At 35.4% G+C, this 17,854-nt stretch overlaps 1 protein-coding gene across 2 annotated transcripts; it reads right to left on the bottom strand.

Annotated features, from left to right (window-relative positions):
- Positions 1–1,627: 1,627 nt before the first annotated feature.
- tmem184bb.1 (transmembrane protein 184Bb, duplicate 1) lies at positions 1,628–17,084 on the bottom strand. 2 transcript variants are annotated; one of them, XM_084110232.1, is made up of 10 exons: positions 16,981–17,084; positions 15,472–15,690; positions 12,119–12,284; positions 9,349–9,439; positions 9,168–9,243; positions 8,125–8,216; positions 7,786–7,955; positions 6,498–6,692; positions 5,954–5,980; positions 1,628–3,971 (listed from the first exon to the last, which is right to left on the bottom strand). In XM_084110232.1, exons 2-10 carry the CDS (start codon positions 15,688–15,690, stop codon positions 3,775–3,777), a joined length of 1,233 nt encoding a protein of 410 aa, XP_083966358.1. In that variant the 5' UTR covers positions 16,981–17,084; the 3' UTR covers positions 1,628–3,774. The 2 variants fall into 2 exon arrangements, with proteins under 2 accessions (XP_083966358.1, XP_083966359.1); XM_084110233.1 differs by lacking the exon at positions 16,981–17,084 and adding an exon at positions 16,705–16,797.
- Between the last annotated feature and the right edge of the window lie 770 nt (positions 17,085–17,854).

Here is a 17,854-nt window from a genome sequence, read left to right as displayed (position 1 = left end):
CTCGGAGATGATCAGAGCACCTGATGACAATATCATCACTGATACTTGACTACCATAATCTGATGAGATTTTCTCCTGCATGTTTTGCCATAGCAAAAGTGTATCAGAAACACACAGTTAAAACAGCAAAGGGAAAACTACACTGCACTATTAACCCTTGCTGTAAAAAAAGGCCACAATCTGACAATATAAAAAAAGAAATTGACCCATGTGACTGGTTTTGTGGTCCAGGGTCACATATATGTTGCAATACAAGAAAAAAAATGGAGAAAAAAAACCCCAAAGTGAAAATAATGAAAAGAGGATGTGGGAAAATGTGCATGGAGAAGAGAAGAGAGAAACAATAAAACATACAGTTAAGGACCAACAGGACATTGTTGATATCAGCAAAAATGCTGACTCTCTCAGCAAAGACAAAACCCTCATGTCTGAAGTCAGTTGTAGTTCTTGTGTTTCTGCTCGTCTCTTTTTCTGTTCTCTTCTTTCCTTCAGTGATTCTGCTTGTTAAGAGGCTTATTAAGAGGCTTATTAAGGATGAGATGACTCCATATTTAATATACACAGACTTTGTGGCTCAGATAAGGTCCAGTTCTGGTTTATTTCTTTGCTCTTGGCTGACATGTGGCATTGCTATGGCCTGCTTGTGGCCCAGATCTGGCAAACAGGAGCGGGCCACCCAAGGGCCGTCATTCCACGCTGCATGTGGACCAGATCCGCATTCCACGTGTGCCAGATGTGGGCCGGATCTGGGCCGAAACAATGTTGTTATCTGTGGTATGAATGACAATTACCTCAGCTGTTAAAGTGCCAATAAAATAGAGATTTAAAACACTACTAACAATCTCAGCTACAGTGCAAGTTATATGATTATGACTTTATAAAGGTGAATGTGTGTCCTAGAAGAGGCTAATCTTGTCTTTGGTTTAGAAGTTAATGTCCTGCTGCACAGATGGAGAAGTACAACAAGATTTAACATTCACATAATAAATGTAATAGTTTGCAAAAATTAATAATGTGTATTTCTTAATTTTGATGGATAATAGAATTAAAGAGGACAATTATTTTAGGAAAGCCAAACTGGAAAATAAGATCAAATCAGTGAATCACTTCACACACTTATTCCAAACATCTGAGGTTTATTCTGCGTTTTCTGTCTCACTCATATTTACATCCATTTGATAAAGAAAGAAAGAAAGAAAGAAAGAAAGAAAGAAAGAAAAGCAGGACAACACTTAATAGTGAAAAGAAAATGAAAATAGAAACTACATTGCTTCATTCAAAACTGCAGGTATTTACTATGGTAAAGTTTTCAGTCCAGTGAACACATGTAACATGTTTAAGGCATTTCAGTCATGAACTAGTTGCTCCTGTGGTTTATTACGCAGCAGTTTATAATCTAGATACTTCATGATGTCAATAAATCTTCACGATACCCTGAAATACACATGTAGAAAGTGCCGAGAGGAGTGTTTGTGTGTATGAATGGCACGTCATTATGATTGATAATTTCATTTCATTTGTTTATTTATATAGCACATTTAATGCAACAGCTGTTGCCCAAAGTGCTCCACGATCTCTAAAAAAAAGACAAAAATAAGAGGATTACAGAAAAAAAAAAAAAAAAATTAAAAAAACAATGATCAAAACACCCATCATGAAGATGCCCGGGAAGTTTTTAGCAGATGTGCTTTTAACATGGCTTTAAATTTCGGTAGAGATTTTACTGACCTCATAGAAAGAGGGAGATCATTCCAACGTTTGGGTCCGTCACCCTTATGTTTGAATTTTGTTCTGACAACACAAAGAATATTTTGATTTTCAGATCTCAAAGATCTAGATGGATTATAAAATGCCAGCATACTTGAAAGACAAGAAGGGGCAAAATTGTATAACGCCTTAAAAACAAGTGACAGGATCTTATATGTAGGGGAGAGCGGGGCACAAAGTAACGCTTTTTGACTTTCTCAGTTTGTGTAAATCTACTACTAATTTCACACATGTCTAGTACAATTATGTGGTTTTGTTTTATTAATACAGTATATACCCTGAAAGAATGAAAGTGAAATGTTGGGGTACATCCATAGGTGGGGTACATTGTAACATGACTATATCTGATCTAATCAAACAAACATAAGACAAACTAAAATATTTTCTCAATAAAATACAATTATTAACTTTTTCATATAAAATAATGGCATTTTTTAATAATTAAATATAAACTATTTTTTTTTAGTTTTGACTACGAACACAGGAAAACACAGCTATACAACATAGTTCAAAATATATTAATAATTAGTAATTTCTGAACATTGACCCTCAGTCTTTATTCACCTTTTTCTCATATTTTCTCAATAGAATTAATAAAAGTATAGAATATAATAGCATATTTCTAATAGGGGCTCATTGTAATGCAGTGTGACAACAATCCCCAACTGGGATTTAAACCCTGCGAGTGTCTTCTGCTAGTTAGCGAAGCATTACAGAACTATCTCAACTGTTAAATAACATATTGGAGATTAAAATAATATCAGATTTGTCTAATAAACACAATAAATAGATATGAAAAATTAACTTAAGAAATTAACTTTTGCTGTGGATTAATAAATGTCTATGGATACCTTCCTTCGAAATTTGGCGCATCAAATTTTTTCTCTATATAGTGTTGATATGGCGACTAGTAAATACACTAAGTTTCGTCATGCTAGCATGTGTGGAAGAATTTAAAACAAGTGTGTTACAACTAGCCCCGCGTTACGTTGTGCCCCGATCTCCCCTAATTCTATCTTGAACCGGCAACCATTTCTACGATTTTAAAATTGGAGTAATTGACTCAAATTTTTTTACAGACTTATTCTTGCAGCAGCATTCTGTATTTTCTGAAGAGACGCCAATGCTTTGTTGTCAATTCCAAAGTAAAGATAACTGCAGCACAGTCCATTCATGAGAAGACAACCGCAGAGATTGCCATCTCAAAGTCAACAGTCGATAAAAAAGGTTTAGTTTTGGCTAAGAGACGAAGGTAAAAGAAACTAGATCTGACGACCGAGTTTATTTGTTTGTCCATTTTTAAATCTTTGTCCGGAGCAAACTGAGACTGATGATCGTCAGTCAGTCTGGCGGCTGAGAAACCCTCAGTAGTGAGTGTGTGTGAGAAGCTCTACATGAACAGCAGATTCAGCTTGAGTGTAGATCAAACCACTGATTCTCAAACTGTGGTATGCAACATGATTCTTATTCTTACACTTTCATTTCATTTAAAAATTGAAATTGAAAATTTGATTAGATTTGGAATACATCTGTATATATTTGTGTAAGTCTTGCGTTTACAATATGCATGGAATCTGAACAGTCCATGTTGTGCGCTCGTGCATCTGTTTAAGTGATAGTCTGTTTAAAGCTGTGTGTGTGTGTGTGTGTGTGCGTGTGTGTGTATCAGAACTCGTTGTATGTGTAACACTGCTGATCCTCATGTTGTGTGTGTGTGTGTGTGTGTGTGTGTGTGTGTGTGTGTGTGTGTGTGTCAGAACTCATCGTCTGTGTAACACTGCTGCTCCTCATGTAGTGTGTGTGTGTGTGTGTCAGAACTCATCGTCTGTGTAACACTGCTGCTCCTCATGTAGTGTGTGTGTGTGTGTGTGTGTGTGTGTGTCAGAACTCATCATCTCAGCTGAGCAGCAGTGTTTTCTCGTTACTGAAGCTGATCCTCATGTAGTGTGTGTGTGTGTGTGTGTGTGTGTGTGTGTGTGTGTGTGTGTGTGTGTGTGTGTGTGTGTGTCAGAACTCGTCGTCTGAGCTGAGCAGCAGTGTTTTCTCGTTGCTGCAGCTGTCGGAGCGTCTCACTGGTTCTCCTCGGCTCTGCTGTGTGTACTGCTGGTACGCCGGAGAGAAGTTATGGATGGCGTCCTGCAGCATGTCTCCTGGGTTCATGGTCTCCTTCAGACTGCTGGAGATGCTCATGGGAGCACAGCGACCTGACACACACACACACACACACACACAGAGAGATTAACCATTGAAACACAAAGCTGGTGTGGTAAAAATATATAGCAGAAGGACTAATCAGATAAGCAACAGCTCGAGAAAAGCATGGCTATAACAGTTTACCATGTTACTCTGCTGCAGTAAATCTAAACTCCTGCACTGTATCACAGTTATGAACATGTTCTTCCAGAATATTTGTTCAAAGTCATCTGGTCCTTAAAGCTGCAGTTGGTAACTTCTGTAAAAATGTATTTTTTACATATTTGTTAAAACTGTCATTATGTCCTGACAGTAGAATATGAGACAGATAATCTGTGAAAAAAATCAAGCTCCTCAGGCTCCTCCCAGTGGTCCTATTGCCATTTGCAGAAATACACCGCTCCCGGTCAGAAACAACCAATCAGAGCCAGGAGGAGTGTCTTAGCAGTGTCAATCAAGCTGTGATCACACCCCTCTCTCACACAGCGCGTACCATCGTTCAAAATCAACACTGCCGGTGTGCCGCAGCTGTGCTAATGGCGGACAAACAACTAAAACTACCAATTTCTCGAGTGGCACCTGCTCATACAACAAAGACAGGTAAACGGAAAAAGACAGATGACGATAAACAAGCGTGTAGGAGCCCATTGAGTCTGTCAAAACTCTAGCCGCATAACATACAGATAAAATGTCACGCAGTGTGCAAAGCAACAATAGAAACCTGCTAATTCACTGGCTTGTCATGTTGCTGAAATAATGTACTAGCAAACCTTATTTAGCATTACACATCGCTAGAATAATTACTTACATACTGTAACATTACCATTATATTATCTTGCTAGCTATTTATAACTTATAGAAAGAGTGCAACGTTATGAAGTTACATTACATGTATTGCAAAATACATAATGATTTGAGGACCAAGTTTGTAGTCAAAGTATGGGCAGGCCATAGTCAATGTAAAGCATATTGTTGATGTTTCGTCCCTACCAGTGAATGTGCGATAACTGTTAAATCCGCCGTCATCAGTGGCCCTGCATGTTTACTAGCCTGCGCGTTCACGGCAGGCTCTGTTGTTGTGGGGGAGGAGCTGTGGAGGGAGGGCTGTAGCGCAGCAGAGAGCAAGGGGGAGTGACCTGTAGCTGTGCTTGTTCAAATTTTCAGGCTAAGTCAACGTTTTCTAAAAGTTCCCTACTGTAGCTTTAATAATGTTCTCAAAACGTTAGCACAAAAACATTATTTTTACATCATTTATGGAACTTTTTTCCTCACACATTTTAATTTGATGTTTGTTTAACGTGTTTTAAATTGTTCATTGAACATCCAAAGGTAATATTCTAATAATCTTTGGAGAATGATGAAATGGTTGTTCTATTGTGAACAATATCAGAAACTTGTGTTATTAGCACTTCTTGTGTTTATTGCCTCTTTTATGATAAATCGCTGGTATTCCTCAATTGTGACTTAAATTAGATAAAAGCATCTGCTAAATTAATAGATGTAAATGTAAACTGTATCCTGTAATGCAAAACCCTTGAGTTTAATTCCCAGTGTGATGCAGGAACAGTAAATTATGCATTTAATAATTTCACTCATTATTTGGTCAAACTGTAAAAAAAAAAAAAAAAAGTGAGAGTCTAAGAAAAAATGCTGTCGAAATCAACTAATTACCTATATTTAGTAAGTTTATTGTAAATTTGAACATGTTTAACATGCTATTTTTAGGGTTAAGGTTAGATGTCACACTATTGAGCGTTTAATTGGACACACATCTGTAAATGGAAAATAAGTTCATCAGTATTTAATATTCTAGATAGTCAGTGTAGAGATGAACAACATGATATCATATCATAAAATGAACAAAATACAATGAAAATATGTATAGAGACTATAGACATACAGCACATGCATTAAAAGTGAATTATGTATGAAAAGAATTCACTACACAGAAGATATGAAAACACACCGAAGATAAAGTACACAGTAAACCTACCGTACTGGCCATAGACAGGAACACAACCTGAGAGAGACAGACAGTGATGAGAGAGAGGAAGAAAAAGAGTCTGAGACATAAAGGTATTCCAGCTTTATAAATGTGCGAAATCTTCAACGCCACGGCGAAAGAAATCATGTTTAATCTGAGCGAAAGTCACAACTGTGAAACTGAAAAATACTCAAGAATCAAATTGAATCAGAATCGAAATCAAATTCTGAGTTACTCTAAACTAACCATGAAAACCATATTATATGTGTCTCTACAAATGTGATCTTGCATGTTTCTGAACATATAAATGTGATTTTTCCGATCCCACAACGTTCCTTCACTCCTGTATTTAACGCTGTGATCGTATCTCCAGAGATGCTGATCTGCATTTCCTGTTCAGTGATTGGCTGCTCAGTGATTGGCTATTCAGTGATTGGCTGCTCAGTGATTGGCTGTTAAGTGATTGGCTGCTCAGTGATTGGCTGTTAAGTGATTGGCTGCTCAGTGATTGGCTATTCAGTGATTGTCTGCTCAGTGCTGTTGTGTTTGTTACCCTGAATATCGAGTCTCTTGTCCATGTAGACCTTGTACGTGAACGCGTGTCTGAGCGCCAGAGCGGCGAAAAACATCTCGATGCAGATGATGAAGTTCTGGTAACCGGCGGCAACAGTCCCCTCCCCCACAGTGACATCAGGAGAGTTGATGCGAGGAATCGCGCCGCACTTCTCCAGAATCGCCAACAGCATCCCTACATCACACAACATCATACAGTTTTATATAACAGCACTTGTTATTGTTTTTAACATAATTTTTCTTTTTAAAATGTATAAAGAGTTGATGTGTGAACAGCTGATTGTAAAAATAATGCATGTTACAAAACAATTCTAGTTTTTCACACAACATTTAAATGTATATTTTGTTTGAGATATTTGAGATATTTATATTTAAGAGTTATATTCAATAATATTTACAAATATTTTGTTTAATATCTTATAGCAACAACAGCAGCATCCCTGCATCACACAAGTATACAGTTTTTGATCATCAATTATGAAATACTATTACTTCTCAAGCTCTCAAAAACTCTCTGTTTCCTCTGGTAGGAGTTTATAAATAAAGATTGTAAATGTATTAAATATACATCGCGTGTCTTTGTCGACCCATTCGCCTATCTCGGGTGCGAAGGCACGCGATTCAGATTGGAGAGACTATCTCTCCTCTGGGATCGCATTATCACATGCATCTTCAGCGGGACAGGCTGGCTGTGTCACAGGCATCCCAGGCTGATCTTATGAAAGACTTAAACACAGCCTGTCATCCAGACCGTGTTTGCTTGTCTGATTGATATATGGCTGTATTTATTGCTGACTAGAGTTAAATGATAATATGAGAAATCAGATGCTTGTATTAATATCTTCTTATGTTCTTTGTATACATTTTTATACATTTGGCCACATTTAATTCCATGACGTTGACTCGTTCATGGGGAAAACCCTATTCTTCGAATCTCTTTTCAGCCAAAATGATACCTGTCGATGCACCTGTGGCTCATCTAACTATAGCCTCTGACGCGCACACTCCAATGACGTCACTGTCCGAGGCTATACAAGCTCAAAGTCAATTCCATTGATGTGTTACACACATATATTCAAAGCTGGTCACACACACAAGCGTTAAATAAAGTGCAGCATTAAGTGTAGCTTTTCAAAGGGAAAAGGGTCACAGTCAAGAAACCCGAGACATTATTTAGGACAAAACCCCAAATCATCTGTCAGGTCACAGGTCAGTGCAGATGATGATGATGATGATGATGATGATGATGAAGATGAAGGCTCACTCACCTTGCCAGAAGGAGAGGAAGACGACGGATTTGACCATGAGGAACTTCAGCATGGGACCGTACGGCTCCAGGAGATCTCGAGTGGCGAAGTAGAAGAGGAAGAGAGCGTAGAGAGAGAGACTGACCGACACGTTATAGACGATCGTCACGTATAAATAACCGCTGGCCGCGCTGCACACAGACACAGAGGGTTTAATACAACACTCATTCATGTGTGTGTGTGTGTGTGTGTGTGTGTGTGTGTACACACTTGAAGTCTTCGTCTCTGTATTTCCCGAAGGCCTGTGAACACCTGTATATATGTATATGTGTGTGTGTGTGTGTGTGTGTGTGTACACACTTGAAGTCTCCATCTCTGTATTTCCCGAAGGCCTGCAGGATCACTGTGAACACGGCCATCAGCGGCTTCACCACACAGAACTGCAGCGTCGCCTGAGACACACACACACGTTTATTCGAGAACTCGTTCAGAAAACACTGACTTCTGTCATGAACATCTTCTCAACTTGTCATTTGAATATATTCCTTTTCTTAAGGTCATAAAGGAAAAAGGCCTGATTAAAAACAGGCTTTTATACATATATAAATAAATAAAAACACTTCATAAAGTAGTTTGGGAAAAAAGTTGTTTTAAAAAATTCTATGATTTTTTTTTAAAATTATTTTTAAGAATTTCATGCCAAATCAAGGTCGGTTTGTCAAGAAAACCATAAAACAGGAAATTCTGTTTAAACCTCAGGTAATCTCATGATATCAAAAATGATTTCGAAAAATTGACTATCTGTAAAAATACTCGCTATTATGCAAAATGCTTGAAAACGTTTTATTCTTATTTTTTGGAAAATAACATTTACATTCCCAAATTATTCTTTTTCAATTGTACATTGATGCATTTTTAAAGTCATTAAATTGAATATAAAGATTACATATTTTTTTAATGTAACATATTACATGCCACCTAAACTCGGCACAAGCGTTTAAAAAAGATTTGAGATATTTTGAAAGTAACTTGATGCAAATAAAGATTGTATCAATTATATTGTATTTGTCATTGAATGCATACAAGAGATTCATTCAAAAATGCTGATTCATCCAGCAACGAAACAAATGAAGTCTTTATGAGTGATTTACTGAAATACTCATTCAAACAGATTTTTAAAAAAAATATATATATTTTTTTTAAATTTGTCATTTAAATTAATTAAATATTGTCAGAATCTCTAGTTAATTAAATGCTACATTGTTTAGTCCATTCAGAATAGTGGGAGATTCATCATCTCTATATTTGAAACAAAAACCCGTTTTCATTTTCTCCAGAATTATGCAGCTCTATTATTTGTGATTGACGAACAATGTGTGTGTGTGTGTGTGTGTGTCTGGTACCTGTTTGCAGAAGCGCAGGAAGCCGATGGAGTAAGTCCTGCCCCACAGACAACAGGTGCCGTAAACACAGCTTGACCTGAACACACACACACACACACACACACACACACACACACACACACACTTGAGAAACAGCTGATTCATCATCTGACAGATACACAGAGAGAATTGCTGAACTCACTGGATGGGTTTTCCTCTGATCTCGGCCATGATGGCGCTCTCGCCGCCCAGATACTCATAACACAAACTCAAGAAGTTATAGATCACGAACGCTGCAGAAAACACACACACAGAATCAGCACTGAAAACACAAATCATCATATCACAATTCATTCTCCACCACGGCGATGAGATTAAACCGAGAGCCGTCAGAGATTGGGCTCACATTGGCCAAAGATCCCTAAAGTCTCGGTCACAAAACTCAGAGAGTCAATAAACTCATATTTCTCATCAAACAGCTCCGCATTAATCTTACAGCTCTACACTCTTACTGTATATGACATCTAGAGAGTGTTAGGAGAAAGTGTCCTCAGTATTTGTGCTGTAAGTGTTTATATCGATCAGGTCTAGACGTGACTGTCATCTCAACATTTATCAGCTCAATATCACACACAACCTCCTGATGATGCTTCTACAGATCAGTTACACTGAGCTCAACCTGCAGATCAAATCAAACTGAAGCTGTTCATGGAAATATACCTACAGTAATCATGATATATCCTTACTTGCCACTGTTTGTACAATAAAACTGTGTTAACTTTGTTTTAGCTCGCTGATTTAATATAGAGATCAGTGTGTTAGTCGACACAGACACTACAGAAAAACAAAACTCAAAGAAGGAAGGACTGTGAAAGCATCATTATATTTCAAACAAAGCATGAGATCGGCTGATTTATATAGGATTGTGTGAAACACTGAAGTAGCCAATAAGAACGCAGAACTGCAGTTTGAATGTGAATTTAAGGAAATGGAATTCTGAAAGATTCCAAAAACACTTTACAATAAACTCTCATTTGTTAACAGTAGTTCACACGTTAACTAGCATTAACAATGAGCAATATATATTTGCAGCATTTATTATTATTTGTTAATATGTTAGATAATATATAGTTTACAGTGCATTGACTAATGTTAACTGATACAACTTTGGATTTGAATAATGTATTAGTAAATGTTGAGATTAACATTTACTAAGATTAATAATAGCTGTATTGTTTATTAATAGTTCATGTTAATTGTTAACTAATGTTAACAAACAAAACCTTTTTGTAAAGTGTTGCCAAAAAATACTTTGAATGATGAAAGAACAAAAAAAAGTTGAAAATTATTTTACGCTTAAAAAAATAAATTAAGCCTTTTTTAAGATATAAGCATTTCAATTAATAGTAAAAATCCATCAAATTGAATTGAATAATCCTTATGTAAAAATATGTAAGGATTATTCAATAAAAATACAGTGGTGTGAAAAAGTGTTTGCCCCCTTGGTAAATATGATCAAATATGGCTGTAAAAAATAAATCTGCATTTTTAATCCTTTTGATATTTTATTTAAAAAATGTGCAAAAATCTAACCTTTCATTGAAGTAAAATAATTGAAAGTGGGGGGAAAATCACATTATTAAATAAATGTTTTTCTCCAAAACACGTTGGGAACAATTGTTTGCCCCCTTTTATTAAATACTTTTTGCAACCTCTTTTTTCCAAGATAACAGCTCTGAGTTTTCTCCTATAATGCCTGATGAGTTTGGAGAACACCTGACAAGAGATCAGAGACCATTCCTCCATACAGAATCTCTCCATCCTGTTCTCCATTATAAGATTTCTAGCAGAGGTTGTCAGGTTTAGATTTTTTATCTGTTGGTATTTGATCAAATCCGTGATGCCGTGTATCTGAACAAGATGCCCAGGACCTCTGGCAGAAAATTAGGCCCACAGCATTAAAGATACAGCAGAGTATTTCATTTTAGACATGGGGTACTTTTTTTATCTCTGTGTGCACCAAACCCATCTTAAGTGTTTGCTGCCAAAAAAGCTAATGTTTTTGTGTCATCTGACCATAGAACCCGTCCCGTTTGAAGTTCCAGTAGTGTCAGTTACTTTTCAAATGTTCTATGGTCAGATGAAACAAAAACATTAGCTTTTTGCTCATTTCAATCATTTAATTATGTAAGGATTATTCAATTAAAATATGTAAGAATTATTCAATTATTCAATTAAAACGTAAGGATTATTCAATTAAAATATATAAGGAGTGCTTAATTATTCAATAAAAATATGTAAGGATTATTCAATTAAAACGTAAGGATTATTCAATTAAAATCTATAAGGATTGCTTAATTATTCAATAAAAATATATAAGGATTATTCAATTATTCAATTAAAATATGTAAGGATTATTCAATTATTCAATTAAAATATATAAGGATTATTCAATTATTCAATTAAAATATGTAAGGATTATTCAATTATTCAATTAAAATATATAAGGATTATTCAATCATTTAACTATGTAAGGATTATTCAATCATTTAATTATGTAAGGACTATTCAATTAAAATATGTAAGGATTATTAAATTAAAATATGTAAAGATTAATCAATTATTCAATTAAAATATGTAATTATTATCAAATTCAATTTGATGGAATTTTACTATTAACTGAAATAAATCTTGAAAAAATGCTTAATTTGTTGAGTGTACAGCGCTTTATTCAATACAGCAGCTTGGCAGAAGTGAACAGGATGGTAATAATATCAGTGTTAATGTTGCAAAACTCATCAATTATGCAACATATTGCATTTCATCTGTAAAGCAGCTGTACAGAAGATAATAGCTTCATATTCAGCTCGAGTCTTGTTCTCTTCTGACAGTGTAAGTGTAGTCAAATCCATTTATTAGTTAGAGTAGACATTTAAAAGGCCTCACACACACACACACACTTGTGCTCTGACCTTCATAGCAGTCTCGGACGGTGTCGAAGTACACGTAATACTCCTCGTTGGTGAAGAACAGCAGACTGAGCCACGAGTCGAAGGCGTAGATCGGCACGATGAAGAGGATGCGCACGATGTGCCGCTGCTCATTAGGAGTGTTATAATAACGCAGGTGCATGTAGATCTGAGACACACACACATTATGACAATTACTTTACATTTATTATCATATTCTTCATTAAAGGAGTACCGGTAGTTCACTTTTAAAATGAAAATTCTGTCATCATATACTCACCCTCATGTTGTTTCAAAGCTGTATGAATTTCTTTCTTCTGCTGAACAGAAAGGAAGATATTTAGAAGAATGTCAGTAACCAGACAGTTTCTGGGTCCCATTGACTTCCAGACTAGGAAAAAAATATACTATGGAAGTCAATGGGACCCAAAAACTGTCTGGTTACTGACATTCTTCTAAATATCTTCCTTTGTGTTCAGCAGAAGAAAGAAATTCATACAGCTTTGAAACAACATGAGGGTGAGTATATGATGACAGAATTTTCATTTTAAAAGTGAACTTCTCCTTTAAGTGCATGCATCACATATTGATGCGTTATTATATATACACAACAATCGTGGCAATAAATGACACATTTAAACTGAGCAGAAACACAGCTTCATGTTTGAGATAGAAGAGTTTGATATGCAAGTCAAACACGTGTGAATTAATTATAAATGCCTGTGTGTGTTTGTGTGTCAGTGGAGCAGGTTACGCTTTTATCACCAAAACACACACACACACACACACACACACACACACACACACACACAGAGATCTGAATGCAGTTGCTATGCAACCACCTCTACTCTCTGATGTCATGCCACCTGTTGCCAGAGCAACTGCTCCTCCTCCTCCTCCTCCTCCTCATCATCATCATCCTCATCCTCATCCTCATCCTCATCCTCATCCTCATCCTCATCCTCATCCTCGTTTATGTCAGGAGTTCCCAACATTATGTCATCTGAACCTCCACAACCTCAAATACACCTGATATTTCTTGCAATGTGAACGTTACGATAAATAGATCATGAGTTACACATCATGTTGTTACTGCAAGTCATCCAAACCATCTATCCTGTATTATAACATAAGTGTTGCATATTAATTCAAAGAGAAAAATTATGCAATACACATATAACATTTTTTGCTTTTATTTTATATTGGTATTATTCAATATATAATTGCCTATGTAAAAATATATGTAATTATATATACACATTATAGATATACAGATATCACAATGTACTGTATCAACATATATTGTAAGAATGTATTTATAGTATAGTATATATGATATTAAGAAAACTAATTATTGTATATTTACTTCATATTAATATTACTCAATATACAATAAATATAAAAATATATGCAATATATAACGTGTTTTTCTATTCTATATTGAATATACACTAGCCTACTGGTCAAAAGTTTTAGATCAGTAAGATTTTGTATGTTTTTAAAATAAGTCTCTTCTGCTCACCAAAGCTACATTTATTTGATTAAAAAAAAAAAAAAAAAAAAAAAAAAAAAAAAGTATTATTGTGAAATATTATGAACATTTAAAATGACATTTTCTATTTTAATATATTTTAAAATGTAATTTATTCCTCAGATCAAAGCTGAATTTTCAGCATTATTACTCCAGTCTTCAGTGTCACATGATCCTTCAGAAATCACTCTAATATAATGATATGATGATCAAGAAACATTATTTATTATTTTCAATGTTGAAAACAGTTGTGTACAAATTTTTTTTCAAAATTCTTTGATGAATAAAAAGTTCAAAAGAACAGCATTTATTTAAAATAGAATATTTGCTAACATTATAAATGTCTTTACTGTAACGTTTGATCAGTTTAACTCATCCTTGATGAATAAAAGTATTGATTTATTTTATTTATTTCCCCCAAAAATAAAATTAAAATTCTTACTGACCCCAAACTTTTGAAGGGTAGTGTTTAATGTTACAAAAGCTTTCCAGATAAATGCTGTTCTTTTGAACTTTCTATTCATCATAGCATCATGAAATAAAAATGTAAAAAACTGTTTTCAACATTGATAATAATCATAAATGTTTCTTGAGCATCAAATCATCATATTAGAATGATTTCTGAAAGATCATGTGACACTGAAGACTGGAGTAATGATGCTGAAAATTCAGCTTTGATCACAGGAATAAATTACACTTAACTATATATTCACACAGAAAACAGATGATTTACATTGTAATAATATTTCACAATATTACTGTTTTTGTTTGTATTTTTAATCAAATAAATGCAGCTTTGGTGAGCAGAAGAGACTTCTTTTAAAAACATAAAAAATCTCACTGATCTAAAACTTTTGACCGGTAGTGTATATATACAGTATATATACAATATTTGTAATATATTAGTATTATAGTACATAAATATACACACACACATATATATATATACATATATATATATATATATATATATACAGTGCTATGCATAAGTTTAGACACCCATGCTAAAGTTGACTAAAAAGAGGAATAAAAAATCATCTTTTGGAAATTGATCTTAATGCCTTAATTAAAAAAATTAGGAAAAATCCAACCTTTAAGGACACCAATTTTCTTTGTGAAATGAATAATGTATCGTAAATAAATAAATGTTCTTCCTTAAAATACAGGGTGCATAAATCTGGACACCCCTATGTTAAATTCCCATAGTGGCAGGCAGATTTTTATTTTTAAAGGCCAGTTACTTCATGGATCCAGGAAACTATGCATCCTGATAAAGTTCCCTTGGCCTTTGGAATTAAAATAGCCCCACATCATCACATAGCCTTCACCATACCTAGAGATTGGCATGGAGTACTTTCCATAAGATCATCTCTCAATGCAAATCAAACCAGCTATTAGGCTAACTGAAATAAAACCATGCCAATAGCATAGCACTGTATATATATATATATATATATATATATATATATATATATATATATATATATATATATATATATATATATGCTTTAAAATTCATATTAATATTATTCAATACACAATAAATATAATATATGTGTAAACATTCACTATATTTTTTCTATCTAATAATATATTATTATTACATTTATATTATAACAAATATATTACATAGATAAAATAAATGAAATTGAAATAAAATAAATTAATTGTAATAATTAATATACTTAACACATAAATATATAGTAAATCAAAACGTAATAAATCCCGTAGGTAACGTCTGTTTAAAGGAGGAGTCAGAGAGTCTAATGGTTGAGTGTATGCAGTAATATAAGTGTGTGTGTGTGTGTGTGTGTGTGTGTTTGACCTGTTGGCAGGTGAGCATCAGCGCCGTCCAGGTGAAGATCCCAGAGATTGTCTGAGCGGCGGCGGTCATGAGGAAGATGGGCGTCTCCACGGCGACCACTGGGGTTTCCCACGTCTGGTTGTGACCCTCAGGGGCCACCGTAACCACCCCGGGCCCCGGCGCCATGACAACAAGAGAGCCGTTTGATAGAGACACGTCTCTCCGCCACAGCAGAGCCATCTGCAGACGAGAGCCAATCAGAACACAGCAAACACCAGGGGGGCGGAGTCAGTGCTAATAACAACAAACAACCACCAAAGCAACTCAATCATCTACAGTAAAGAGGTCCACTGCGTCAAACGGCAGCATACAGTGGGGGAATTACTACACAAAAACATTCCTAAAGCAATATGGATTTTGCACTTGAATAATACCATGATATTCTTTGATTTAATAATAAGCTTGAGATGATCCTCCTGCAGTGATGATAAAGCATCAATGACTTCATCTGAACCCTGTGTGTGTGTGTGTGTGTGTGTGTGTTCCAGGAAGTAGATAAGTCTCATTGTTGCCATGTCAACCGGGTCTGGAGACAGCAGCATCACAACACCACTGACCGAAACACTGATCGTATCTGAGCTCATGTTTCTGCTGTTACTGTCACGAGTTCCTCTGAATACAACAACCTGACTGGTGAACAGATGAGCTGAGAGATTAATCTATTGATAGCCCAAAACTAACAATCCAAAAATAAACTCAAACTATATGAAAAGATATGAATCAAACTTGACATTTAAATACCTCCTTCAGTGTACATTAAGTAGCCTACCATCTAATTATTGTTGGATTAAGTGATTGTTAATGATATAATTTATTTGAAAGTTACTTTATTTATAAGAGTTAAGCTACTGGAAATAAATTAAATAGCATCCGACATCACATAAAAATCAAAACATCCACACAATCTAAAAGGCAAGACATTTCAATAGTAGTGCTATATCCTATAGGCTACTGAATGATCTTCTTCATATACCCTGATATATACAGGCTACACAATATAGGCTACTTCTACGCCCAAAAACGTGGTGATATCAAAGAATATTTTTGTAATATCAATCTTTACGCATATAAAAAGGCTCTTCGTATTTTTAAATATCAGAATGAGATCAACATAAAGATAGAGCGACCAGGCCTTCTTCAGTTTGACCGATAAACCTGTTTCTATTCACCAGCTAAGCGTTAAACAGCACTTACATTAGGCTACTTCATCTCACTGATGAGTGTTTCCAGGAGATCTGATCTCACTGATACGCGTACATCAGAGATCAGCGACTTTACAGTTAAAACACTTCTGCCTCTTTATTGATACTGATGTAAACGAGATCGAGCGCTTCTGATGATCCGTTTGATGGATGAGGATGATGCGCGAGCGCTGCGGTGTGTCGCGTCGCGTGCGGATGCGCTGATGTTTTTCTACAGCTGACTCTGATTTCATCCAGATCTCCTGGAGTAAAACACAAAAACACTCACGTTATTCAGTGTATTCCGCTCATTTGCAGCTCTCAGGTCGCGAAACCCCGCATGATGTTGCTCCGCGATGCGCTCCGTCCGTCCACTGACGCTCGCTCGCTCCCCGTGACGTCATCAGGACCGCAGCGACGCTCGCGCGCCCGCCAGGCGACGCATCATAATGACATTCATTAATAAGTCATTTACACGCATTACATATTGCGGAACAGATAATCAGCTCCTGCAGACATGAATGCACAGTAGCCTATCAGTTTATATACAATCACGTTAGTAGACAAAATAAATTGTCAAATTGTACACTAAAACGGAACTTTTGTATTATTTATAAAAGCTTTTTATAGCACATCTAATTTGGTTGGTAGTTTAGTCTCCGCCCTTAATTACGACAATTATTATTATTATTTTTTTGGGGGGTGGGTGGATTGAATAACCAGTTTTACTAAAAATACCATGGTTAAACTATGGTTAGTGCAGCAAAACCATGGTTAATTTGTGGTTACCATGGTTTAAATACAATAACCATGTTTTTTGGCTTTATTTGGAGTTAAACCATGGTTAATTTTACAAATGCAAACTATCACTTCGGCTCTAAACTGCTTCAATGTGGCTATTAAGACATTTAAATACTATAAATATTAACATCATGAATTTTTGTAACGTTGCTTTTTAAACAATGAAACACGACTGAATGAAACCCATACAGACATGTTAAAAGCTGAGCTGAGAGATTAATCTGTTATTAGTCCAAATATTCCAGTTACACACTATATGTGCTAAAAAAAAAAAAAAAAAAAAAACTTATTTACTTGATACAGTTCTCATAATTTGCACATTTTAAGTAAACGTTACTGCTACTGCTCTGTACAACTTACCT

This window comes from Abramis brama (genome assembly GCF_963993115.1).
Source record: "Abramis brama genome assembly, chromosome: 1".
Taxonomy (NCBI): domain Eukaryota; kingdom Metazoa; phylum Chordata; class Actinopteri; order Cypriniformes; family Leuciscidae; genus Abramis; species Abramis brama.
Note: the sequence above shows the minus strand (reverse complement) of the source record. Positions and strands in the feature narration are given on the sequence as shown.

Coding starts and splice junctions, on each gene's coding strand:
- tmem184bb.1 (XM_084110232.1), bottom strand. CDS start 15,690: ATGGCTCTGCTGTGGCGGAGAGACGTGTCTCTATCAAACGGCTCTCTT. Junction 9,440..12,118: donor CGTCCGAGACTGCTATGAAG/GTCAGAGCACAA, acceptor TGTTTTCTGCAG/CGTTCGTGATCTATAACTTC. Junction 3,972..5,953: donor TCCTGTCTATGGCCAGTACG/GTAGGTTTACTG, acceptor TGTGTGTGTCAG/GTCGCTGTGCTCCCATGAGC.